The sequence below is a fragment of the Acomys minous genome (assembly GCF_964271855.1).
Source record: "Acomys minous genome assembly, chromosome: 16".
Classification (NCBI taxonomy): domain Eukaryota; kingdom Metazoa; phylum Chordata; class Mammalia; order Rodentia; family Muridae; genus Acomys; species Acomys minous.
In genome coordinates, this window is record NC_140498.1 from 16,578,398 (window position 1) to 16,605,161 (window position 26,764).

Below are 26,764 nucleotides of genomic sequence, written 5' to 3' on the forward strand. Positions count from 1 at the left end.
CCTCTGTCCCTTTCTCCCTCATTGTAGCTCTTGTCCCTGACCCCTCCAGCTCATGGCCCGTACCCAGTTTCAATAAGATATTTCATCCCTTTTGTTTAAGTCCCCCACGATGGGGATGGCCTTGTTCCATCAGAGTAAAGTCCTGGTCTTCACAGTAGCCTCAGGCACTGGCTGGCTATTATGTCACTTCCCTCCTGTCTGCTCCAATAGGGAGCTCTCTGTTGCCTCTTACCTGGGCATCCATGTGAGATGTCTGACTGGCCCCCCAGGGTTACATCCTGTTACCTCTTGTCCTGCACGTGATTTTTCCTCCAGATGCTTATTGCAATCCTCAGGGTGTGCATTCATCACTGGGACTGTGAACCTGGGACTGTCCAATCTTGCATAGGTCCAGCTGTGGTCTCAGGGTGCAGGGCATCGCTGGCTGGCGCAGACGGTGGATGAATGCAACAGACCCAAGCTGAGATGATGTCCTCAAGGAGACACCCGGGAATTCCTGCTTCTTCCCATTCGCATGCCAGGGAGGCCCGGTTGGGAAGCCATTCTCGGTGGCTTGGAAAGAGGGCACAGAGCGCAGGCGCACACGGGGGCTCCGGAGTCTGGAGGCCTACGTGGTTTGATTTGGGGTCAGATGTGGTACCCATCCATGGTCTCCCTTCTCTTATGAAGGGCACTTGCTGCCTGTAAGGAGTCCTGGAAGGATTAAGGGAGAGAACAGGCACACTGCACTGCCTGCCTCAGTGCTAGGTCATGTCCAGCCTTCCTTCTCCTCCAGGCCCCTTCCCCACCCTGCTGTGACTGACCATGCACTATCTATTCTAGCCACTGTCAACTGAGGGGCAAAGAAGGAAGAGCTACAGAGAGTACTGGGAACATCTCTTAAATTCTCTTTCTCTTCCCACAGTGGTTTCTGCTGCAGAACCTGAGACCATGGCCAAAATAGCACAGGTAAGGGTCTCTCCTCCTCCTCAAGGCCCTGCCCTTGGGCCTGGGAACCCCAGCATCAGTAGGCCAGAGTAACCCCAGGTACCTTCAGCTAAGCAGTGTACCTTCAGCTAACCTCTGCTACCTTCAGCTAGCTGAGGTACCTTGAGATAACCCTTTATACCCTGAGATAACCCCTGATGCCTTTAGGTAATCCTAGGTACCTTCAGAGAACCCCTGGCACCTTCAGCCCAAAAGGAGCAGAGGCGACTCTAAACTCATAGCTCTTCATAACCAAGACACCAATGATGATAACACAATATCCAAAGTACAGAAGGGCGTGAGTGAGTCGACTGGGAAGCGCAGGGGCTTCAGGACCGGCTGGATCCAAGAGTTTGGATGGTAGAGGGAAGATTCTGTTTCTATGGGCAGCGTTTCCTAAATTGCACCTTGGTTCCTGAGAGGGTCTTTGTTGCCTAGCACGGGCATCACGCACCTCCGGGCTTCGGTTCCTCCATCTTCGTAGTCCAGGATACAATAGCGTAACTGACTCTAATGGCTCCAGGTTTTATCCTCATTGGCTAGGCCTAGCGACATGGCCCAGAACTACGTAGCCCCAGGAAGGGGAATGGGCAATCCTAATGAAGGTCGCTTACGCCCGGGAGAGGTGTGCTCCATGTCCTACCCACTGGGGTTAAGTTTTCCTGGCCAGAAAGACTCTAACCCTAGTCTGACCACTGGAGCAAAGGGAACATTCTCTCGTCTGGGGCTAAGGTTAGCATGAGGGGCCCACCTTGTCAGAGCATGCCTGAGAAAGGTCCCAATTAGCTGCTCTTACCGTGCAAACCTGGCATTGGGAGGGGAGGATAAGATGAAGGACCCCCAGATGACCGCCCCCCTTGTCGCTTGCTCCATTTCCAGAATGTCTCCATCTATCCATAGAGCAGAGCTCTTACCCAGTGGCTGAACCCAATCTCCCTTCATCCATCCTTGTGATAGGACACCCAACGAGCCAGGCAGAGTCACAGCTCGCAGAGAATAGCGTTTATATGATGCAAGACAGATAGATCCTCAAAATAGCTCTTGCTCTGCTCCCCCACCCCCACCCCCACCCCTGCCCCCGAGGAGCATGCTTGGTCACGCAGCCTCTCTAATCAGGCTGATCAGGAAGAGTATTTATAATTGTAGGCAAAGCTCCAGCAGGGGAGCCTTGGCTGCTTCCCGCCGCCTGTGTGTGCAGAGGCAGAGAGCTGAGAGGCACCTCTGAATGACTCAAGCAAACTGGTCAGGCCGAAAGATGAGTGGAGCCAAGACTTGGGGTTCAGAGCTCTGGGTTAGGGCTCATAGAACCTCTGCAAGCAAGTTTCAGGGTGGCTAGGTCCAAGGGGGTCCCTCTTGTCCTGGTGCAAGTGGACACCCTTGCACCGTGCTTTGGTGGGACATGAAAGAGGTCTGGGCCAGCAGGAGGGGACCCTTTGGGTTACGAGGTTTTGGGAAACAAGAGGGGTCTGTGGCAGACTGGCAGGGTCAGAAGGACAGAACTGGGAATGCTGTGCAGCTGGGACGAAAGGTAGCCCCTGGGGGCTTGGCCGGCAACAGCCTTGGTAGAGAGAAGGTTGTGGAAGATAGTGCTGGGAAGGTGTGAAGAGAGAAGTTCCCAGTCTTCCTAACACTGTGACCCTTTAACACAGCTCCTCATGCTATGTGACCCCTCAACCATAACATTGTTTTCGTTGCTACTTCATAACTGTACTTTTGTTACTGTTATGAAATGTCATGTTACACACACACACTCACGCACGCACGCACAGGCACACACCTTTGCAGATAGACACACACTGTTCACTCTCTTTGGATTCCTTCTATCATGATGACCGCTCCTTCCTTCCTGTCACCTTCCAAAGAGATGAGCTTGGGACCCAAAGGCAGCCTCTGTGGCAACTAATAGTGAGGTTTGGGGTTGGAATGCAATAATGAATATAAAAACACTTTGCAAGCTGACCGTGGTAGTGCACTCCTGTAATCCCAGCACTTGAGGAAGGGAGGCAGAGGCAGGTGTGTCTCTGTGAGTTCAAGGCCAGCCTGGTCTACAAAGCAAGTTCCAGGACAGCCAGGGCTGTTACACAGAAAAACCAGAATAATAATATAATAATAATAATAATAATAATAATAATAATAATAATAATAGTTCCAGGACAGCCAAGGCTATTACACAGAGAAACAACAATAATAATAATAACAATAACAACAACAACAACTTTACAGACAGAGAGAGAGTGAGAGAGTCCTGGACCCTAGCACCTGCAGGATGAAGTGGGCTTCGGAGCTGGCTATGTGCCAATCATCTGTCTAGGGGATGTTTGTCTGTGTTCTAAGGAGGTCCACCACACCTGTAGCAGCCGGGGTGGGGCCTCACAGGTCAGAGCCCGAGGGGGGGGGCCGGCCTAGGCTACTCACCACCTGACAAGGGCCTGTTAAATATTTCAGGGTGGGGCCTCACAGGGCGGAGCCCGGGGTGGCGGTGGGGCTAGGCTACTCACCACCTGACAAGGGCCTGTTACATGTTTCAGGGTGGAAAAGCTCTTTCTCCTCACTCCCTCCATTCTGGGAGGATCCTGTCTGCAGAGGGTGTGACAGGCTGATTACAGGTGGCCTGGGCAGCTGCACAGGTGGCATTGAGGAATGTAAACTTCCCACAATGGGGCGAGTCATGACCTGTGGAAGCTCAGCCCAGGCCATTCTGAGGAACTGTTTCTTTATGATAACGGCCGGGGCTAAGCCCCACTTTGCTTACAGTGCCCATGGCCGTGTGACATCTTGGATCACAGGGCTGGCAGGTAAGCCCTGAAAAGATTTCTGTCCTTGTGCAGAGCTACATGATCCTCACTTAGCTTGCCTCTCCGTGAGCACTGTAGCCAAGCCTGTGTGGGCCATTAGCCATCCTTTCCCCAGTGTCACATTGACTGTTTCATCTTCAGTCCATGGAGGAAGAAGGGCAGATATGAAACAGCCACCGTAGGAAGGGAAACATGTCTGGCGCTCTGTCTTCTATCCTGTAGCCTGGGCAGGTGCCCCTTGTCTCCTTACAGCCCCTCTAGGCAGCTTTCAATTCTATGGTCGTAGAGACCTTGGGCGTCTGACTGTGAACTTTAGGAACCTTCTCCGAATCTATCTTGGCACTTGTTGCCTCTGACACGTCTCCTGCAACAATTAATCTCAGGTGTTGGCTTGATGGGCTCTGGACCCACCTAGGAAATGGTCCTCACTGTATGCCTATGGGAGGATGCTTCCTCTCTCTCCTTCCTTCTTCCATCCTCACCCCCATCTTAAAAATGAGATAGTGCCTTGCTATGTAGCTCTGGCTGGCCTGGAACTCACTGTTTAGACCAGGCTGAGGTCTGCCTGCCTCTGCCTCCCAAGTGCTGGGCTTAAAGAGGTGTACCACCATACCCAGCTCTGGAGGATCATCTTTGTTTGTTTGTTTGTTTGTTTGGGGTTTCTTGTTTGTTTTGTTTTGTTTTGTTTTGTTTTGTTGTTTTTTGAGACAGGGTTTCTCTGTGTAGCCCTGGCTGTCCTAGACTCACTCTGTAGACCAGGCTGGCCTCGAACTCACAGGGATCCACCTGCCTCTGCCTCCCATAGTGCTGGGATTAAAGGTGTGTGCTACCACCACCTGACTTGGAGGATTATCTTAATAAGTTTACTTGAGAGTAGGAAGACCTACCCACTGTGGGCAGCACCATTCCCTAGGCTGAGGTCTTAGACCGTACGAAAAGGAGAAAGTGAGCTAAGCACAAGCACTCAGTGTTCTCTGCTTCTTGACTGTGGAAGGAAGCGGTGTGACCAGGTGCTGCCCCAACTTCTCCATCATGAAGGACCTCGCTCTTGAACCATGAGCCGAAGTAAGCCCCCTCTCCCTTAAGTTGCTTTCGTTCAAGGTATTTTATCGCAGCAGCAGCCAAGTAAGGCATCCCTACTATTGACCTTGAGGCAGGCATCAGTTTGAAACTGCTGCTGCTGCTGCTGCTGCTTGAATGCTTCTAACCTACACAGAAGATGGGTTACATAGTTAAACTTCTTGGAGGATGAAAACAAAAAACAAAAACACAAACCCTGGAGAAAGCAGCCTGAGGAGCATCTCTGTTTAATGGACAGAGACAGCAATGCCAGGTGCAAAAGCTTTGCATTGCCCAGGTCCTGACTGAGGAGGCGTGCCCAAACCAGCCAGCTCTCAACCCATCTTCTTTTTTTTTATTATTATTAATTTATTCAGATTACATCTCAATTGTTATCCCCTTGCTTGTCTCCTCCCGTTCCCCCTCCCTCTAGGTCTGTGACAGAAGGGGACCTCCTCCCCACCATATGGTCACAGCCTATCAAGTCTCATGTTGGTAACCTTCCTATTCTTTCTCTGAGTACCACCAGGCCTCCCCACCAAGGGGAAGTGGTCAAATATGGGGCACCAGAGTTCATGTCAGAGTCAGTCCTCGCTCTCCACACAACTGTGGAGAATGTCCTGTCCCCTGGCTAGATCTGGATACTCACATAGCATATACTCACTTATAATTGGACACTAGCCCAACAGAGATGTCCCCTGAAAGTCTTCACTTACCAGGAGATTGGGATAGATGCGGGGACCTCCTATTGGGACTCTAGGTGAGAGAAGTGTGGGAGAATGGGGAAATAGAAGGACCCAGAGGGTCCTAGAAACCTACAAGAAGAACATCTGGACCCAGGCGGGTCTGCTCGAACTATTGCACCAACCAAGGACAATACGTGCAGTAAATAGTCAGCCTTATCCTCTGCTTCATGCTTGCTGTATCCGTCACTGAGTTTACAGGCTCTGGTCATCGGCTCCTAAGCACTGTAACCTGGGGTTCCTTTCCCAGTGTTCTCACCGCATCCCAGGCCTCCACTATGTCTCCTCTGTAGACCAGGCTGGCCTCAAACTGGTGTGGTAATTTCCACAGCCTCTCTCCCCAGGGTGGAGGGCAGCTGTTCCTCATCCTGTAGAACTCACAGGAAGTCAGACATCATCTCCAGGAAGTCAGCTCTAATCTTCTGAGCACTTATCCTCTGTAATCCACACATGTGTTTCGGAAGCAAACACTGAAGTGTGCCCAGATGTCCTAGGCCAATGGTTCTTCCTAACGCTGTGACCCTTTAGTACACTTCCTTGTGTTGTAGTGACCTCCAACCATGAACTCATTTCTGTTGCTACTTCATAACTGTAAATTTTGCTACTGTTATCAATTGTAATATAAACACACGATATGCAGGATGTCTGATATACAACCCCTGTGAAAAAGGTCATTCAACACCTCCCCACAGATTGAGAACCCTGTCCTAGGTCCTGTCCTAGGGACTGAAAATATATCAGTGAGTGGGGTGGATGCAGCCCCAGCCTTCACAGGGTTTCTTATCCAGCCCCTGTGCTGTACTTAACTGACTGGATTGTGGTCACATGTGCTAATGTACATCTCCCTGCTGGACTGTGAGTTTTTAAAAGCAGGTCTGAGCTCTCAGCACTTAGCAGATTCTCAGTGAGAAATGGATGGGTGCATGCACGTGTGGGTGGATGGGTGGGTGGATGGGCGGGTGGATGGATGAGCGGGTGGATAGATATATAGGTAGCTTGGTGGGTAGATGGAAGGAGAGATGGAGAGATAGACAGATGGACAGGTATGTGGACAGAGCAGACAGATGGAAGGATAGAATGCAGCGTCAATAGACAGATAGGTAAACTGGTGGGTGGGTATGCTAATGAATGACAGATGGATAAGTGGGTGGCTCTAGTTTCCCTAGAAACAAGAATCCGTGTAAGAGAGGCCTTTGGGGTGTAGGCATGGTGGAGCGCCGATGCCCGTTTGTAACTTGAAAGTGGGTCAGCCTAACACAAAGAGGAACAAGTCCCCAAAATCAGCCAGCCCAGCAGGAAGGCAGCTGGTGCAGTCTTCAAGGACAGGCAGGTGGGTGTCACTAGCTGAGGAGGGAGCCCCAGGCTATGTGAGGGTAACACCTTCTTCCCTTATGACCTGCCACACCATCATCCCGGCATCCATCAGAGAGGGAGAAAGCTTGGCTCACTAAAACCAGCCACCATTGCCTTCCCAATCAGGCCTCTGACATGCTAGCTGGTCACGTGTCACTGGTCCTCTCTGTTTTGGCTCTTCAGAATTTGAAGGTACATTGCCCTCCTCTCCAAGTGAGCCCCAGGATCAGTGGCAAGGAGGTTGGGAGTGAGAGAGAGAGATGACGGACATGTGGGTCCAGGCATGTGGGGAGGAAGCACCATGGCAACTGCTGGCTTCCCCAGGCAGACCCCAGAGGACCTGGCTCCCAGGGAGATATTTCAAAGCTGGACACTGCAGCGCTGGTCCCAGCTACCCCACCCCCACCCCCCAACACCCCCAACACCCCCCATCCCCCGTGCTGAGCAGTGGTGCAAGGAGTCCATGTGAAGGAGTCAACTGCCCTCCCCTGCCTGCATCCCTCTTTAGACTTCTCTGCGTCAGGGGAAAATACCTTCTTTCAACTGAGTTCCAGTTAAAGCCCTCTCTGGTCTCCATTGCTAAGTCTGTGCCGGGTGTGAGGATCCACTTCCTCCTATGCAGTTGTATTTTATTCTTTACAGCACCTGTCCTGTGGAGTCAAGAATCAAAGAGCCAGATGTGATGTCACATACTGTAATCCCAACACTCAGGTAGCCCTGGCAGGTCCATCAGGAGTTCAAGGTCAGCCTTGGCTACATAGTGAGTTCAGGACCAGCCTTAGCTATACGAAACCTTATATTTAAAAGAAAAAAAAAATCAAAAAACAAAAAAGCTCAAGAGGAAGGTTAGACTAAAAGTCTTTAAGATCCTTTGCAAAACAGATACTCTGGGCCCCTCTGGCCCCCTTTTCTCCACCCTAGAAGCCGATAATTATTTTGTGGCATTGCTAAACCAGGATATATAGAGAAACACCACACACTTAGGTAAAATTCTAGCAGGGCACTGCCTTTTTTTCTGATAACAGGGACTTGAGGGCCTGCTCTGGTCAGTCTATGAGCCATGCACAGACCAGGCCTGACACCGGACCTCAGGTCCCTGGATCAGACTATCCAGGGTGGCACTGTGCCAATGCAAATGTGGCTGGCTTCAGAAGGGCTGAAGAGACCAGAGGGAGGATAGGCGGGAGGTAGGGCCAGCATGCGCCATCCCTTCCTGGTCTGTCATCTGGCCTGTTACCCTTTCCTTGCCCAGGGCTGAGATCGGGTTGCAGGGGATTCACGAATGGCGGGAAGAAGGCTGTGTCCCTTTCTGGTCACTCGCCTTTTGAGAGCTTTAAATAGCAGCCCTGCACCCACACACACATACCTCTGAAGAGCCAGCTTCTGTGAGCAAAGGCAGAGGGCAGACAGATGTCTGGTTGGGTGGGTCCTGTGGTAGTAGCTAGCCATTAGGAGACATAGGACTATGGAAGGACTCCTGTTTTGCATCTCTATGTATCACTCCTTGAAGGCACAATCTGGGGGCTCCTTGGCCTCCAGCTGCTCCTCCTCCTCCAGCTACTCCTCCTCTTCCAGCTGCTCCTCCATCTACAGAACCTTTTTTAGTCTCTTTGTGGAGCTGGTATTGGGTTTAGCTGTTTTTTTCTGTCATCTCTCTTTAGATGTTTATATATGGCTTATCTCTGCCCCTGGGTGAGGGGCTCAATAAAATTAGGTCTTTGTTCTTCCTGAATCTTCAGCCCTTGGCCTAGGGCCTGGCACAGATTACATGCCGTGTGCCTGCCCAGTGATGGCCCCTTGTGTATTAGAATTGCCCTGTCGTTCTCTCAGATCTTCTACTTCTCCATACTGTATGGCTGACCCACATCTGACTCTTCCATGAAGTGACCCATTGTGCATTCAGCTTAGATCTGATGTCTGAGGTCTCCTGGCTGTCTGCCCTCCTCTCCTGGCCTGCAAGGACCCTGCCAGCTTGTCCTTAGATGCCAGTTCACGGCTCAGTTTACTGGGCCCCCCAGGACCATTGCTCTTCTTGGCATTGAACTTGAGAGCAGCCCTGTGAGGTTTGTACAGCCGAGGACAGAGAGGAACAGGGAAGAGGGCTGGGGTTTGTGGGTCTCCTTCTCAGGGTTCAGTTAACCTTGAACACCCCCACAGTTGCTAATATAATCTTAGTAATGGAGATGAAAAGCTTTGTAAACTGTAAAGTGCTATGAAAAACAAGAGTGCTAGGGAGATGTCTCAGTAAAGTGCTTGTTATGTAAAACATTAGTTCAAGCTCCAGAATCTAGCTCCCCCACCCGCCCACACCCTGATGATAGCAGTGCAGGGGAGGCAGACAGAGGTGGGTCCCTGGGGCTCGATGCCAAGGCCACCTATGATATGTGATCCCCAGGCCACTGAGAGACCCTGTCTCAAAAAGGAAGGTGGTGGTACATGTTTTTAACCCCAGTGGAGGCAAGTGGGTCTCTGTGACTTGGAGACAAGCTAGGTCTACACAGTGAGTTCCTGGACAGGCAGGGCTATGCAGAAAGACCCTGTGTCAAGCTCAAAAACAAAAACAAAAATAAGATGAATGGTCTGGCAAGATCTCAGTGGGTAAAGATGCTCGTTGTACCAGCCTGAGACCCTGAGTTTATTCAATGGAACCCACCTAAAGGAGGAAGGGGGGACTCTCAGACCCTCACATGTGCACCATGGCAGACACATGCCCACCCTCTCAATACACTAATAATAAACTTTTAACCACTCTTAAGAAAAAGATAAAATAGGGCTGGGTATGATGGCATATGCCTTTAATCCCAGCACTCAGGAGGCAGAGGCAGGGGGATCTCTGAAGTCAAGGCCAGCCTGGTCTGCATAGCAATTCCAAGCCAACCAGGCTCACACAGTGAGACCCTATCTCAAAACAAACAAACAAAACCCAAAACAAGGTAGATGACACCTCAAGACACTACCTATGGTTGACCTCTGACCTCAGATCTCCATCAACCACACACTCTGCCACACCACAGGTGGAGCTCTTGTCACTTAGAGGGATCACTTCCAGCCTGCCACTCAGCCAGGCTTTTAACCTCTCCTGATGGTGCTAGGTGATGAAGGACTGCTAGCCTTGGCCAAGCAGCCCTCCCTTGGAGTAATGGCTCAGGTAGTCCTGAAGAGTTAGCCACACCCTTCCCAAGCGACCTCAGTACTTGTTTTAATCTCTGCAGCTAGAGTCCGGGTCAAAGGTCAAAACTTAACCTCTGCTTCTTCAGTACTTGTTTTACCTCTGCAACCAGGGTCCGGGTCAAAGGTCAAAACTTAACCTCTGCTTCTTTCCCCACAGGGTGCCATGTACCGAGGCTCCGTCCATGACTTCCCAGACTTCGATGCAAATCAGGATGCCGAGGCTTTGTACACAGCCATGAAGGGCTTCGGTGGGTGTCGGGTAGCCAAAAGTGGGTCCTGCGTGGAGGGGGGTGCATGGAAGATGGCCACGTGTGGCCTACCCTGGAGCCGCTTGCTGTCACACTATGACTTTCCCTAGAGAAGCACAAAGAGACAGTGATCTACCCAGCCAGGGCACCAAGAACAAAACCAAGAAACTGTTCCAGTTTGATGAGCCAGTGTGTTTATTGAGGTTACTTACAGTAGCATGAGTTACCCCCAAAACAGCCACAAAACTGTCATGGGTGACAACTCAGGAGAGCTGCAACCTTAGTGGCCTCTGCCCAGCTTGTAGGTGGACTCTCCCGCAGCCACTGGTCACTGCTTTTACCGTCTTAGAGGTGAGGGGCCTTATGGTCCAATGTATGGTCCCTGAGCTTCTGAGCCTTGTAAATTTCATGAGCTTCTAAGTCTTAAGCGCCTTCCTCCTCCTCCGTCCCCGAGAGATGGTCTCCTTTGCACAGAAGGCTACTCAACAGCTGTGGGTGGGGGAGGAGCCCGGGATGTCGCAACCGTAAGGTCTGTTTTGTTTGAGCTGCTGAGGATTGTGCTAGATAAGTGCTCTGCTTCTGAGCTGTGTGACTAGCTTACTTAATTCATTGTTTCATACCTCTTTTTATATTGTATAGATTTACAATAAAATATGTCAAACCACTAAAGAGAGATAAAGATCTGGAGCCTGGCTGGGTGTGGTAGCTCACGCCTTTAATCCCAGTACTCGAGGGAGGCAGAGGCAGGTGGATCTCTGAGTTCGAGGCCAGCCTGGTCTACAAAGTGAGTCCAGGATAGCCAAGGCTACAGAGAGAAACCCTGTCCCGAGCTTAAGGATCAGGCCTACTTAGCATAGCTGGGAACCTTGGTCAGATGGCACCCTCCTGGTAACTCCTTTTGTTCAGGGTGCCCACTGACCTGAAATTGTGTATATTGCTACCTTTGCTTGTCCGCAGTTGGAAGAACACTATGCTGGGTATTAAGGCATCTGGGTTTTTCCAAGTCAGGTGGTTTGTCAGCCCTTGTGAAAACCCCTACCTGTCTCTGTGTCTCAGAGAGCTCGATCAGGGAACCCTTGAGTGCAGGCGCAGGCGTCATGAGTAAAATGAGCCCTCTCCGTGGGCACTTAGAGTTTCCTTCAGACCAGTATTTCTCCACCGTCCTAGTACTATGGCCCTTTAGAACAGTTCCTCATGCTGCAGTGACACCCCCCCAACCATAAAACTATTTTCTTTGCTGCTTCATAACTGTAATTTGCTACTGTTATGAGTCGTAACGTAAATACCTGACATACGGTGCCTGTGTGGGTCACGACCCACAGGTTGAGAACCACTGCTCTCACCTCCTTGTTGAGCACAGATGGTTTCTGCTGAGTCCTGAGGGAGCCACAAGGACACAGCCATGGGGGGATTCCTGGGGACAGATGGAGTAGGGTGACAATATGACTGAATGCAGTAGACTTGCATCTAGTTGAGTGGAAAGAGATTTATTACCTGCAGCAGGCAAGAAAGCCTGGCCATCATTTCCAAGCCAGTGATGTCCATGAACAAACCAAGCATGGAGATTTTAATGCAGGCCTGTACAGATCACACACCCATAGTCCCACTCCTGAGCACGCTCACAGTAGGACGACAGTCCCAAGCATGCTCACTTTGTTTGGTTTGATTTGGTTTTTTGATTTGGTTTGGTTTTACTTTTTTGAGACAGGGTTTCTCTGTGTAGCCTTGACTGTCCTGGACTCGCTTTATAAAGCGGGTTGGCCTCGAACTCACAGTGACCCGCCTGTCTCTGCCTCCCAAGTGCTGGGATTAAAGGTGTGCGTCACCACTGCCTGGCCCCACTTTGTTTTGTACTTTATTTATTGTATATGAGTGTTTTATCTGCCAAAGAGGGCATCAGATCACATTATATATGGTTGTGAGCTACTATGTCGTTGCTGGGAGTTGAACTCAGGACCTCTGGGAGAGCAGGTGGTGCTCTTAACCACTGAGCCATCTCTCCAGCCCCAGCATGCTCACTTTAAATGACACGCATACCTCTGGGCATGCTCCTCAGCTTGCATCATGGCGCTTTATTGGAAGACAAACGAAAGGACCACCATTCGAAGGCACTTAGGTACCGCCTTGTCATAGTCACTAACGACAGGCGCCCTCGCCTCTTCTAGGCAGCGACAAGGAGTCCATCCTGGAGCTGATCACGTCCCGCAGCAACAAGCAGAGGCAGGAGATCTGCCAGAGTTACAAGTCCCTCTACGGCAAGGTAAGTATGGCGGCCGGAGGGCCACTGAGGAAGGGACACTTTCTGACCTGTTATTCAGGATCCCTCCCCCCCCAACACACACACACCCAGCATTCTTCTCCAGGCTCTGCCTACGCGTTGGCTCTTCTTCTGCCGTTATTGTCCCTCATGAGTACCTCACGCTGGGCACTCTTGGAGGTGTTGGGCCTACACTGAGAAAGCAGACCTGTGCCGTGGCCACTCTTATACTCCCAGACTCTGGGAGAGACAGACAGTGGGACAGTCCATGGTAGGGGAAGGCAGTGCTGAGGGCTTGAACCTGCATAGCCCACCGCATGACTTGGGGACACCACTTGCTAGCGGCATGACTTGGGGCAGGGACCCAAAGTCTCTAGCGCAGTGGTTCTCAACCTGTGGGCCGTGACCCCCTCCGGCACACCTCCGTCTCCAAAACTGTTTCCATTATGATTCACAGCAGTAGCAAAATGACAGCTTTGGAGGAGCAACAAAATATCATTTTGTGGTTTGTGGGGGAGGGGGGGGGTCACCTCAACATGAGGAACTGTATCAAAGGCTCACAGCATTAGGAAGGCTGAGAACCACTGGTCTAAGTGTCTTCTTTAAGGGGCAATGGTAGCGTCTCCTCCCAAGAGCAGGATTCCGCAGGATGACAAAGCCCTGGGCCGGGCAGAGAGAATGCTCACTCACCCTTTCTTCCTGCCATGGTGCTCCCCGACCCCCAGGACCTCATCGCAGACTTGAAGTATGAGCTAACAGGGAAGTTCGAGCGTCTGATAGTGAACCTGATGAGACCGCTCGCCTACTGCGACGCCAAAGAGATTAAAGACGCCATCTCGGTGAGAAGCGCGGCCGTAAGCACGCACGAGAAAGCGGGGATGCGGAGACCAATGCTGTCCGGCATAACATAAGCTGAGAGCACAGTGAACGTTTCACCATTGCCAGACCCCGGGCCTAAGTCTGATACCCTAAGTCTCATAGTCTAAGAGGACCAGGTTGAACCAAACGCCGGCAGAGGCTTAGGTGGGAAGGGGTGAGGAGGACATTGCAGGCGGGAGCTGCTTGGTCAGGTATGAGCGAGACTTACCTGCTTAAGGCAGAGGGATGTGCTCTAGGAAGAGGGGCAAAAAGCCCTTGATTAGATGCCTTAGGGCTGGTTTGTAATCACAGCACTGGGGAGTGGAGGCAGGAGGATGGAAAGTGTGAGATCCCAGCCTTGGCTACAGGAAAAAAAAAAGCAAGCTAGGGATTGGGGCAGAAGGTGGCTCGGTGGGTAAGTGCGGGGACCTGAGTTCAAATCCTCCACACTCGCATAGAAGCCAGCACCTGTGATCCCAGTGTTTGTAGGAAGGAGGTACAGGTGATCTCCAGGGCAAACTGGTCAGTCAGTCTGAGGAGAACAGCAAGCTCTGTATTTAGTAAGAGACCCTGTTTGAAAAACTAAGGTGGAGAGCAATAAAAGAAGACTCCTGAAGTTGACCTCTGACCTCCGCACACACAAAGCCCCTGATTTAGGGTGTGTGGCTCAATGGTAGAATGCCTGCTTGCGTGGGTGAAGCTCTGGGTTTCACCCCTAGCACCCTAAAAAATGTACACAAAGGCCCTTGATTATACCTGGCACTTTATAGCTTATAAAGTCTATGACCTCCCCACACATAGATTCATTCATGAATGGATGCGCTCGGCCATGTGAGAAGTTAGTTCCTTCCCAGTCTGCAGTCTGCCTTAGAATTTGGCAGAACAACAAAGAGCTTCCATTGTATAGATGAGAAAAATGTGGCCAGAAAGATGAAGTCATTGTTATTGTTGCTGCTGCTGGAGGTATTATAAATGTTAATATATACATATTTATTTATTTATTTATTTATTTATTTTGGTTTTTCAAGACAAGGTTTCTCTGTGTAGCGTTGGTTGTCCTGGATTTGTTTTGTAGACCAGGCTGGCCTAGAACTCACAGAGTTCTGCCTGCTCTGGCTCCCTGAGTGCTAGGAATCAAAGCACTACCACACCCAGCTGCTAAGCCATATCTTTAGTCCCAAGCTTTCTTAAGGAGAAGTCGTGACAGCTGTGGTACAGGTGGGACCTGAACCCGTGTCTTGAGTCTCAGTGTGGCATCTCCCAAATGATGCCTAAGAGCTGAGCCAAAGACACCCTGAGTACAGACGGTGCCGCAGTCCAGGCTGCTCTGGGGTCCCCTCGTGGCTAAGGGCTTCCCACTATGCCCCGCCCCACATGTTCCTTCTCTCCTGCAGGGCATTGGCACAGATGAGAAGTGCCTCATTGAGATTTTGGCTTCCCGGACCAATGAGCAGATGCACCAGCTGGTGGCTGCATACAAAGATGGTGAGATGGACGGGAAGGACACTCAGACTGCGAGGGTGGAGACACCAAGACTGACTAGCCACCCACCTTCCTTCTGACCTGTCCGTTCCGCTAGTCACCTGTTATCCACCCACCCACCTATCCGTTCCCAGCATTTCACTACCCGACCCCATCTATCCATCATTCATCTGTCTTCTCGTGCATCCATCCACCCATCATCCATCCACCCATCATCCATCCATCTCGCACCATCCATCCATGCATGTGTCTTGCCACCACAGCAGCCATGCAGATTGGATGGGAGGTTTGTAACAGCAGCTAATCATACGGGTGGTGGGGACGTGGAGCAAAAGACCTCCGTTCTGGATCCTGGAGGCTTTAGGGGATGAGATTAGAGCCCTTATGTTATTTCCACAGCCTATGAGCGGGACCTGGAGTCTGACATCATCGGAGACACCTCCGGCCACTTCCAGAAGATGCTGGTGGTACTGCTCCAGGTGGGTCGGCGTGCAGACCGAGGCCCGTTTCCATAGCTCTCCCCAAGTTTCTTACGCTGCTTCTCAAACAAGTGGCTGGAGCCTGAGAGACAGCTCTGAAGTCTGGGCTCTGTCCATTCCTGTCCCAACATCCTACTTTACACAGGCTTGTGGCCTGCAGAGACACACATGCCTCGCTCACAGCCTCCTTCCCCCTCCTCATGCACCCTGCCTCCCTCTGAGACTACTTCTTCTTCTTCTTCTTCTTCTTCTTCTTCTTCTTCTTCTTCTTCTTCTTCTTCTTCTTCTTCTTCTTCTTCTTCTTCTTCTTTTGGTTTTTCAAGACAGGGTTTCTCTGTGTAGTCTTGGCTGTCCTGGACTCCCTTCATAGACCATGCTGGCCTCCACCTCACAGCAATCTGCCTGCTTCTGCCTCCTAAGTGCTAGGATCAAAGGTGTGCACCACCACACCCAGCTCTGGGGCTGCTTCTTCAGGCATGCATAGGGACCTGCCTGCCCTGCCCACCTCCAGCCAAGATCTGATCCTGTGATCTACCCAAGGGCCTCTAAAGAGGCTATAAACTACACCACCTCGACTGAATATAGCCTGCTGTATTGGATGTTTTTTCTTTCATTTTTCTACATCGTGCATTTGAAAAACACACAAAACAGCCAGACATGGTTGTGCATGCCTATAATGCCAGCACTGAGTGGATGGAAACAAAAAGATGAATTCAAAGAGGTTACCTGAGACCTCAAAACACAAAACATGGGGGCTACAAAGATGGCTCAGTGGTTAAGAGAGTTTGTTGTTCTTCAAGAGGACCTGGGTTCGTTCCTCAGCATCCAACTCACCCCGGCCTGGAACTCCAGCTCCGGGGGAATCTGACATGATACCCACTTCTGATCACTGCATGCAGTTACACTCATGCACACATACAGACATACAATCGTAATTATATATATGTAATTAACATCTTTTTTTTGTTTGTTTTTGTTTGTTCAAGACAAGGTTTCTCTATGTAACCTTGGCTGTCCTGGACTCATTTTGTAGACCAGGCTGGCCTTGAACTCATAGCGATCTGCCTGCCTCTGCCTCCCAAGTACTGGGATTAAAAGTGTGCGCCACCACACCCAGTTTGTAATTAACATCTTAAAGAACAACTGTACATTAATTATCAATATTCAGAAATGGAAAGATTCTATTCTGTGGTCAGATTTCTGGATTCCTTTGATGCATAAAACCTTTTCGCTACAGCAAGCCTGCAGAGGCTGGAGAGCATGTCACCATAACAGTCTACCCTCCATATTAACCAGCCAGGGAATTATCAGGATTGGGGAGGCATGACCTTTGCCCCCTTCTCAAAGTAACACGGTCTGGAGAGGACACTCCTGCCCTGCATCTTAGAGTCCGGGATATTGGCTCCACATCTCAGAAGTAACAGCGATGTGGCACTGATTGTAGATATGTCAGCTCTGCCACAGTCCCCAGGAGAGTTGAAGGCTTTTTTTTTAAAAAAAGATTTATTTATTTATTTATTTATTTATTTATTTATTTATTTTATGTGTATGAGTGCTCTATCTGCATGTACACGTGCAGGCCAGAACAGAGCATCAGATCACATTCTCGATGATTGTGAGCCACCATGTGGTTGCTGAGAATTGAACTCAGGACCTCTGGAAGTGCAACCAGTGCTCTCAACCTCTGAGGCACCTCTCCAGCCCCCTAGTTGAAAGCTTTGAGTCCCTAAAGTACACAAGATCAAAGGAAGAGGCCAGCCGCAGACCTGGCATTGGCAGGAGTAAAGGCCTGCATGGCTAGCCCAGTTCCCTTCAAGCACCTTCCTGTTGCTAAGCTACCTCTGTTGGGTGGAGCCCCGGGCCTGGGCAGTGCAAAAAAAAGAATCAGGAAGATTGGTATTTTGCGGCTTAGGATCCAAGTCCCGAATTCTCCTGAGTAAATTCTTGGGTTAGGGGGCAGTGGTGGACCCTAATGTTAGCATACAAATGTGTGTGCAGTTCATGTATGCCACCTCAGCATTGGAAAGGTAGAGACAGAGGGACTAGTGTACATTCTAGGCCACGCTGGTCAACATAGTGAGTCTGCTGGGTCAGCCGAGGCTACATAGTAAGACGCTGTACCATCTTTTACTCCTTGGGCATTATTGTCATAAAGTGACCTGGAAAGTGCCAAGACCTGTGGCCTTGCCATCTGGGGCTCTGTTTTCAAAGTACTGGGCTTTTGTTTGCTGCCCTGGGATGGAGGTATTAGGTATCAAAAGGACTTTAGTCATTCCCAGGACTCCTATTTGGTCAGAGAGAGGCTTCCTACGGCTCTCTACAAAATTAACGTTGGGCATTTCTTCTGATTCAGTCACACTGCTTCCCCTACCCCCACCCCCGGCTCCATACAATGGAAATACACATTCCCTTGTCTTTCCATCCAGGGAACCCGGGAGAATGATGATGTTGTGAGCGAGGACTTGGTCCAACAGGATGTCCAGGTAAATGGTGCTGATGGAGGTCTCCATGGCCCAGCCTGGAGCCTTATGGGAGGGGGAGGGGCCTTGGGGTTGGGTAGAGACGAAGATTTTTGTACCAAGCACTGGAAACACCTGATTATCTCAGTGTGGTCTTTACAAGGCTTCCTCGGGACAAGGATTTAGGTATCAGAGTGAGTACACAGAGTGTGAAGTCTCAGAGTATTCTGAGGTGAAATGGTGGTAAACCATTTGGGGTAAAACCAAGGTGGACAGTTTCTGAGGGGCAACTCCGCCCCCCTCTGCAAGTTGACCCTCTGACACCATCCCCCACCACACACACACACACACACACACACACACACACACACACACACACTGGGAGCTTTGGAAAGGGAGGGAAGGAAGGAGCATCTCTCTGACAGACCACAGGGGTATCTTTGGAAGAGACGGGGATACAGGCAATAAAGGTTGAGTGGGAGCTTCCACAGAATGGAAGATGGGAAGGTGCCAAGGTCAAGAGGTCACCAGGAACGACTGTGTTCAGGATGGAGCTGCTGTTCCGAGTGGCTTAGACAGTGTATCCTGTCTGCCCAGGCCTAATCTTTCTGTTAACTCTCACTCACTTCTTCCTTCTCAGGACCTGTATGAGGCAGGGGAACTGAAATGGGGAACAGATGAGGCCCAGTTCATTTATATCTTGGGCAACCGGAGCAAACAGCACCTACGGTTGGGTGAGTTCCGGAAAACTGCAGTACCTCCTCAGGTGAGGCTGAGGACCCCTTTCTCTTTCCCTTTTCTGCTGATGGTGCACAGGAGCGACGCCGGCTCCAAACCAAATGCTAGCCCTGTTGTGTGGGGGTTGTGTACTTGCTTACCTAAGTCATTATCCGGCCAGTACTAGCCATGTCTCAAGATAGAGTCCCACACAGCACACATGACACAACCATGTGACCTCCCAGCCACCCCACCAAAGTACCAGCCCCAGCCTCCTGCTAGCATTTGATTCTTGGATATTGTGCCATCCATTTCAAAAGTCTCTGTTCCTTTGTTGTTGCCATGGCAACACTGGTAGATGCCACATCTGTCTGTCTGTCTGTCTCCCTCAGTGTTTGATGAGTATCTGAAGACCACGGGGAAGCCCATTGAAGCCAGTATCCGAGGGGAGCTGTCTGGAGACTTTGAGAAGCTGATGTTGGCCGTGGGTATGTCCTGGGGGCCGCAAAGGAGTCTGGGATGTCATCCTAGAATTGAGGGGATAGGAAATGGATTCCATGGCACAGAGTTATATAAAAATAGGGTTAGAGGCTTGGTTGAGCAGCATGGCTGAGGCTAGAAGTGGGAAGGAAGTCAGCCTTAGACACTGATGTCCTTGTCCTGTGTGACAAGGGTAGAAAATACCTACCTCGGGTTGGAATAAGGGTCACCTTGGAAGGTCTTTGCCAGGCACCATGCTGCATTAAGTCTTTAGAGGGCAGAAGCCTGCACCACCACTATCTCCACTTAGCAGAAGAAACTGGGTGGCATAGAGTGCGGGTCCCTTGTCAAGGGATGGCTTTGCAATGCACCGGGGTTGCCTCGCTCATAAAGGAAGCCACAAGCTGATAAGTCCAGACTCAAACTCAGGGCCTCTCGATAACATCCCACTTCTGCTGGAGCAAGTCACCCAGTAGTGAGGCCTTGGTTGCCTCCTCTGGTAAATGGAGGCAGGAGGATGTCCAGACTTACCTGAGGTCTTGGCTCGGCTGGTATTTTAAGAGTTAGCCTAGCAAGCCAGCCGGTGGTGGCACATGCCTTTAATCCCAGCACTCAGGAGGCAGAGGCAGGCAGATCGCTGTGAGTTCGAGGCCAGCCTGGTCTACAAAGTGAGTCTAGGACAGCCAAGGCTACACAGAGAAACTCTGTCTCGAACTCTAGCGCCCCTCCCCCCCCCCCAAAAAAAAAAAAGAAAGAGAAAAGGAAAAAAAAAAGCACTTCCCAGCAGACCCAAGGCTAGAAACAGAGGGGAGGGGAGGAGTGAGCTAGAAGCTGTCTCAGCTTGGTCATGCCTTCCCTTTTCTGAGGTAATAGGAATAATTCCTCCTCTTCTCCCTCTTCCCTCCTGTTTGTTTGTTTTTTGTTTGTTTGTTTGTTTGTTTGTTTGTTTCCCCAGTGAAGTGCATCCGCAGTACCCCGGAATATTTTGCTGAAAGGCTATTCAAGGCCATGAAGGTACGGAGTGGGGTTAGTGGGAACCAGATTAAGGGAGGAAGCCGCTGCCTGCTCACTCAAGACTGTTGGGATTTCACCAAATCCTAGGTGGCCTGTGGCCAGAAGGAGCCTGTTCTGGTTTGATTGTTGTTGCTTGATAAAATACTCTAAGCCAGGGTTGGAGGGGGAGCAAAATAACAAAAAAGACCAACACAACAACAACAACAAAGAAGACTCTGACCAAAAGCAACTTCATGATGTCTTAGCCTATACTTGTAGGACACAGTCCATCACTGATGAAAGTTGGGGCAGGAACTAATGGTGGAAAGCTGCTTGCTATCTTTTTTGTTTGTTTGTTTGTTTTGTTTTTTCAAGACAGGGTTTCTCTGTGTAGCCTTAGACATCCTGGACTCACTTTGTAGACCAGGCTGGCCTCGAACTCACAGCCATCCGCCTGCCTCTGCCTCCCGAGTGCTGGGATTAAAGGCATGCGCCACCACGCCCGGCTCTTGCTAGCTTTCTTATATGGCCTAGGACCACCTGCATGGGAAATGGTGCTCCCACAGTGGGCGGGGCCCTCCTACATCAGCCAACAATCAACCCCCACACATTAGTTAAGAGATGGCTATTCTTCCAGAGGACCTGGGTTTGATTCCTAGCACCCACATGGCAACTCACACCATCTGTTCTAGGGGACCGTATGCACTCTTCCAGCCTCCTCCATGGGCACTGGGCATGGGTGTGGTGCGCAGATATATGCAGGCAAAACACTCATACACATACATAAAATAAAAATAACTTGTATAAGGTAATAACCCCTAGATGTGCCCACAGGCCAGTCTGATCTAAACGGTCCCTCACTGAAACCCCTTCACAGGTAATTCTAGACTGTGTTGATAGGTAAAGCTAACCAGGGCAGAGCCCTTTTGAGATCAGCCTGGGGAGGATGCCCTGTGAGCTCCAGAGCCTGGTCACACACTGCCGCCTGTGCACCTGTCCCGCCTTTATGACCAGTAAGAGGGTTTAGTGGCAGTCTGCCCCTAATCCACCTCATGTGGGCCGGCAGCCCATACTTCAAAGAAAATAATAATTAAAGCTAAGCGAAGTGGTGCGCACTTGCAATCCCACAGTTTAGGATGGTGCGGTGGAAGGATCAGTAGTTCAAGGTCATCCTGAACCTTGCCTCTAAAGCACAAAACCAGGCAGGCAGGTAAAGATGCTTGCCGACAAGCCCGATAACTTAATTCAGTCCTTGGGACCATCATGGTGGGAGGTAAAAACAGGCTGCCAAAGGCTGTCCCTGACTTCCACACATTTTCCAAGGGTTTTATGAGTTGGAGAGGTTGCACAGTGGTTAGGAGCACTTGCTGTCTACCATAGGCCCTGAGTTCAGTTCTTAGAGCACCTATATAAGCTCACAGCTACCTATAACTCTAACCCAAGGGGTCCCCTGCTCTTTCTGGCCTCTGCAGTCCCCTACACACATACGGCATATATACAGGTAGATGGATAAATAAAACAACTCTTTTTTTTAATCTTTTTTGTTTATTTGTTTGTTTATTATGTATACGGTGCACATCAGATCATATTATAGATGGTTGTGAGCCACCATGTGACTGCTGGGAATTGAACTCAGCACCTCTGGTAGAACAGTAGGTGCTCTTAACCACTGAGCCATCTCTCCAGCCCTAAAAGAACTCTCTAAAAGAATTTAAGCCATAAAAATAAGTAACAAACCAGAATACTCCTACGCATATCAGACCACTTTAGAAAACACGCTGGCTTCTGTCAGTAATATTTCCACATTCACAATGCTGATCGTTATGACTAGGCAGCTGGCTTCCCTCTAGGTGAGCTACCAAGGACAGCATTTCCCAGGCTTCCACTCATATGACACACACCTACCTGTGGCATTTCCGTGGCACATCAGAGTAAATGGACATGTGCTACGAGAGATCCAGGAGCTCGGGCTGTCTATGGGCAGAGTGGATGGTCAGACACGCCCCCTGCTCCGGTGCCACAGTGAGGTTAGACTGCTGAGGGAAGATGAGGACGGTCAACTGGGGCAACAACATAAGAAGGGACAAGACTCGGGCTATGACAAGGCAAGGCACAGCAGAGCTTTAACGTGAAGGCCACCATCTGCCTTCTTTGTACCTGGCTTGAATTTTTTTTTATTATGGAGATACTATTCCCACCCACATTGGTCTCTCTTGTCATCTACGCCTCCATGTGCTGTCCCTCATGCCCTCATGTCTCCCAGGGCCTGGGAACTCGAGACAACACCCTGATCCGCATCATGGTCTCGAGGAGCGAGCTGGATATGCTTGACATTCGGGAGATCTTCCGGACCAAGTACGAGAAATCACTGTATAGCATGATCAAGGTGAGCAGCCTTTAGGGGGCGGTGTGGAGGGGAGCAGAGAGCTTCCACCACCACCCAGGTCTTGGGAACCTCTGCACTTGGGTCTTGAACATTCCAGGAGCTCTTGCTTTAGAGGAGCTGGTGACAGAAACAGCTAGAAAGCAAAGTGGGGAGGCTGGTGTGATGGCTCAGCTGTTAAAGTGCCCTGGCTGTTCTTGCAGAGGACCCAGCCAGCACCCACATAAAGACTCACAACTATCTTTAATTTTAGTTCTAGGGGATCTAATACTCTCTTCTGGCCTCCCCAGGCACTGCACCTACATGGTACATATGCATACAAGCCTAAGTAAAAATAAATAAAACTTTAAAAAACTAAATAAAGAACTACCAGAGCTACACAGAGAAACCCTGTCTTGAAAAGCAAGTAGTAGTAGTATTAATAAAAAGAATAAGCTGGGCGTGGGGTGCACGCCTTTAGTCCCAGCACTTGGGAGGCAGAGGCAGGCAGATTGCTGTGAGTTTGAGACCAATCTGGTCTACAAAGCGAGTCCAGGACAGCCAAGATGACATAGAGAAACCTTGTCTCGAAAAACCAAGAAGAAGAAGAAGGAGAAGAAGAAGAAGAAGAAGAAGAAGAAGAAGAAGAAGAAGAAGAAGAAGAAGAAGAAGAAGAAGGAGATTTTTAAAAGGAAGACATGGTGGGCTGGGAGGTGGTGGCACACACCTTTAATCTCAGCACTCGGGAGGCAGAGGCAGGAAGATCTCTGTGAGTTCAAGGCCAACCTGGTCTACAGAGTCCAGGACAGCCAGGGCTCTGTGTAACAGAGAAACCCTGTCTTAAAAAAAAAAAAAAAAAAAAAAAAGGAAGACATAGCTAGATCCTGCAGGGTTTATAAATAGACTTAAGGGCCAGGATGCTGTCCCAGGGGCAGTGGGGGTGGTGTGCACAGTCTCTGCAGAGATGTTCATTAAAGAACACAAGTGAGCATTAGAGAACCTTGGAGCCTGCTGGGTGATTAATACTGCCTCAGGGGAGGCCATCCCATGAGGCCTCACCAAGAGATCATCAGATGTAATAGTTTTATACACCAACAGGGGGGAAAAATCCAGTTTGTACTTATAAATGGTGTCCAAAGAGGGCTTTTTATGGGCGTCGTGCACTGGAAATTCCATGGGGAAATAAGTTGGGAAGAATCTAGAATAAGCAAAGATTCTGTCACACAGGGACTTTACTGTGGAACTTCTCACAGCTATTCATAGTTTGAGGTCCATTCCAAAGCCAAGGGAAAAGCCGTCTATAGCAACTATGGCTTGATCAAGTATTTGATTTTGAGTATTTTCCCTATGGGTCTGTTCATGCAACTCTACTCCCATAAAGTGTTTCCCTTGAAAGTCCTGCACCTGGGACAGTGGGATGCCAGGGCCAGGGAAAACAGCCAGCATCTCAGAATTCTATGTTTAGTGAAGTCACCATGGCAGCAAATTTTAATTATTGGGAAGTATTTATACCACAGGAAATGTGTCCAAAGACACACACTGGAGACTTGGTCCTTCCTGTGTTTCCCAGAGAGTTGATTGCTGGACAGTGGCCAGCACCACGCTGTTGGTGATCTCAACTGCTGCAGGAGGAGGGGAGGGGGGGGCTGGTGTGAACAGTGGTCTCAACTGCTGCAGGAGGAGGGGAGGGGGGGCTGGTGTGAACAGTGGCCTCAACCGCTGCAGGTGCGGAGGGGAAGCTGGTGTGAACAGTGGCCTCCACTGCTGCAGACAAGAGGAGGGGAGGGGGCTGGTGTGAACAGTGGCCTCAACTGCTGAAGGCAAGAGGAGGGGAGGGCAGCTGGTGTGAACAGTGGCCTCAACTGCTTCAGGAGGAGGGGAGGGGGGCTGGTGTGAACAGTGGCCTCAACTGCTGCAGGCAGGAGGAGGGGAGGGGGCCTGGTGTGAAGGAACCTTCTGCCTCCCATCTTGTCCAAGGAGAACCAGGTCTAGGCTCAAGCTCATCTCTCCTCCTCTCCACTCCACAGAACGACACTTCTGGTGAATACAAGAAGGCTCTGCTGAAGCTGTGTGGAGGAGATGACGAGTAAGCAGCTTCCCGGGCCCAGGACGGAAAGATGGCCTGACTGACTCTCTGTTCAGCCCCTGCGGATGGGTAGATTGCATGAGCCTGGGCCTGGGGGACAGTGGCCTTCAGCATTCTGATCACTGCTGTTTTGGGGTCTGTGTGTCTGTACAAGGAGTGGACACTCTATATGGAACTCTCTGCTTTGAGAACTTGGAAGTCAGTCTGGAGTCTGGACCAGGGATTAGAATCTAGGGGATTTAAGCTGGGTATGGTGGCACACACCAGAAGCAGGCAGATCTCTGGGAATCCAGCTTGATCTATGCAGCGAATTGGGGGCCAGCCAGGACTGAGTAGTGAGACCTTGTCTCAAAAAGTGAAAGGGGGAGGAGCCAGGAGACGTGGGTCTTGAGAAATCAACCCTAAGAAAGCCTGGGGTTGAGAACTGCCTGGCTTCTTCCCATGACTGCCATGGCGTTCCCAAGACAGCATGGGAAAGAGGTGAGGTGGCAGGTGAGCTACAGGGGCCCTTCCTGGAATATTAAACCAAGCGACTATGCTATGGCACAATCAGATTTATACAGAGGAAACCGTGGGGTTTTGGAGTTCCTTCTCCAGGGTTCAGTGGTCAGGTAAGGAAGAGACGTGAGAGCTTCCTGCTGACTACGCTCAGGGCTACAGAGGCCACAAATCCCATGCTGCACACACTGGCCCCTCACATGTCCAGGTGCCTAGCAAAAAGAGATACAGGAATGATGCAGCCATATCCTGTCCTTGGCTTATTTGAGAAGAGAGTTGCATAGAAGTCACCCAAGGTGTAAGGAAGAAAGAGGAGGTCAGGGACTGTCCTACTTGTGCCTGGACCAACAAGGCTGCTGGGGAAAGCCCTGCAACATGGCTTGGAGAGAGCTCAGGGAGGACAGAAAAATCACGGAACTAAAGGGTCTTCCAATGAACTCAGGCTAGAGAAGAAATAAAGCCAGATGGGTTTGTGTTAGTGTTGGGGTGTGTATGTGTTAGTGTGCATGTACTGAGGTCCACATTGTTGTCTCACCAAGTATTCCTGTGTGTCTTTGTGTTAGAATGTGTGTTGGTATCTCACCCTGTGTTGGTTGATTGTGTGTGTTGGTTGGTTATGTGTATGTGTTGGTTGTGTGTGTGTGTGTTTGTTGGTTGTATGTGTGTGTGATGGTTGTGTTGTATGTGTGTTGGTTGAGTGTGTATATGTATGTTGGTTATATGTGTGATAGTTGATTGTATGTGTGTGGTAGTTGGTTGTATTGTGTGTTTGTTGGTTGTATGTCTGTGATAGTTGGTTGTATTATTGTATGTGTGTTGGTTGTATGTGTGTATTGGGCGTAAGAGTGTGCTGGGAGTGTGGGGTGTTGCCCATGATGACGTTCCCTCCCATCCTCTCCCCGAACCCCTCCATTCCAGTGCCGCTGGCCAGTTCTTCCCGGAGGCAGCACAGGTGGCCTATCAGATGTGGGAACTTAGTGCAGTGGCCCGAGTCGAGGTCAGACCCTCCCCACTTCCTGCCTGACCTCTTATCACTGGCTTCCCCTTCTGCTTGCACCTTTCCCGCTGCTCTGGTTGGCTCCCAGCTGCCCCCTGGTGGCCAACCCGAGCTGAGGCATCTTACATCTGAAGCTTTCAGATTCCCTGCACTGGTTCTAACAGCCCCCAGAAGTGTTCTGCCCACTCTCCGCTAACAGGACTTCCTTCAGTGAGACCTGGCTACTTCCATGGGGGCCTCTGCATCCTGGACCTGGCAGTGGGCTTATCATGCTGAGAGCAGGGGGCCCTCCTAGGTGTGTTACTGTAGGATTCAGGGGTGTACTCCTGAGCACCCTCACACCTGGGGGTCCACATAGGACAGGATGAAAGGCTTCACAGAGGGTCCTGGCAAACTATTCTAGATACTTCTGCATCCTCACCCCCCTTGTGGCATTTCTACCTGAACCTTTCAAACGATAAGGTTAGACACTGCAGTCCTGGTAGCTTAAAGCCTCTTGAGCTATATGATAGTCTATTCCCTAAATTTGAAGGCAAACGCTGGTGCTATAAGAGATCAGGTTACATGAGAAAAGAGTTTGGCCTGGCAGGTGGAGGCGCCTCCCAAGGCATTAAGTAACACCCAACCTCACAAAGAGAACATATAGTCCTTTTCAGTTCCACCAGCCTTTCAGATAAGTAAAGAGAAACCAGCTTGATGCCACATCTGTGCTGTATGAGGTGGCTGCCCTTTTACACAGAGAGCAAAAGGAGCTAGCCTAA

The 26,764-nt window shown here is 50.3% G+C and overlaps 1 protein-coding gene across 2 annotated transcripts in view; it reads left to right on the forward strand.

Moving 5' to 3' along the window:
* Positions 1 to 26,764, forward strand: part of ANXA6 (annexin A6) — a 55,171-nt gene that overhangs the window by 10,801 nt on the left and 17,606 nt on the right. For both annotated transcript variants that reach the window (XM_084762406.1, XM_084762407.1), the window contains exons 2-14: positions 905 to 948; positions 10,245 to 10,335; positions 12,501 to 12,595; positions 13,318 to 13,431; positions 14,845 to 14,935; positions 15,332 to 15,411; positions 17,838 to 17,894; positions 18,511 to 18,604; positions 18,980 to 19,075; positions 20,023 to 20,081; positions 22,324 to 22,446; positions 24,450 to 24,508; positions 25,925 to 26,003. In XM_084762406.1, the coding sequence (XP_084618532.1) occupies positions 931 to 948; positions 10,245 to 10,335; positions 12,501 to 12,595; positions 13,318 to 13,431; positions 14,845 to 14,935; positions 15,332 to 15,411; positions 17,838 to 17,894; positions 18,511 to 18,604; positions 18,980 to 19,075; positions 20,023 to 20,081; positions 22,324 to 22,446; positions 24,450 to 24,508; positions 25,925 to 26,003 (1,056 nt within the window). In that variant the 5' untranslated portion in view covers positions 905 to 930. The remainder of the gene's footprint in view (positions 1 to 904; positions 949 to 10,244; positions 10,336 to 12,500; positions 12,596 to 13,317; positions 13,432 to 14,844; positions 14,936 to 15,331; positions 15,412 to 17,837; positions 17,895 to 18,510; positions 18,605 to 18,979; positions 19,076 to 20,022; positions 20,082 to 22,323; positions 22,447 to 24,449; positions 24,509 to 25,924; positions 26,004 to 26,764) is intronic.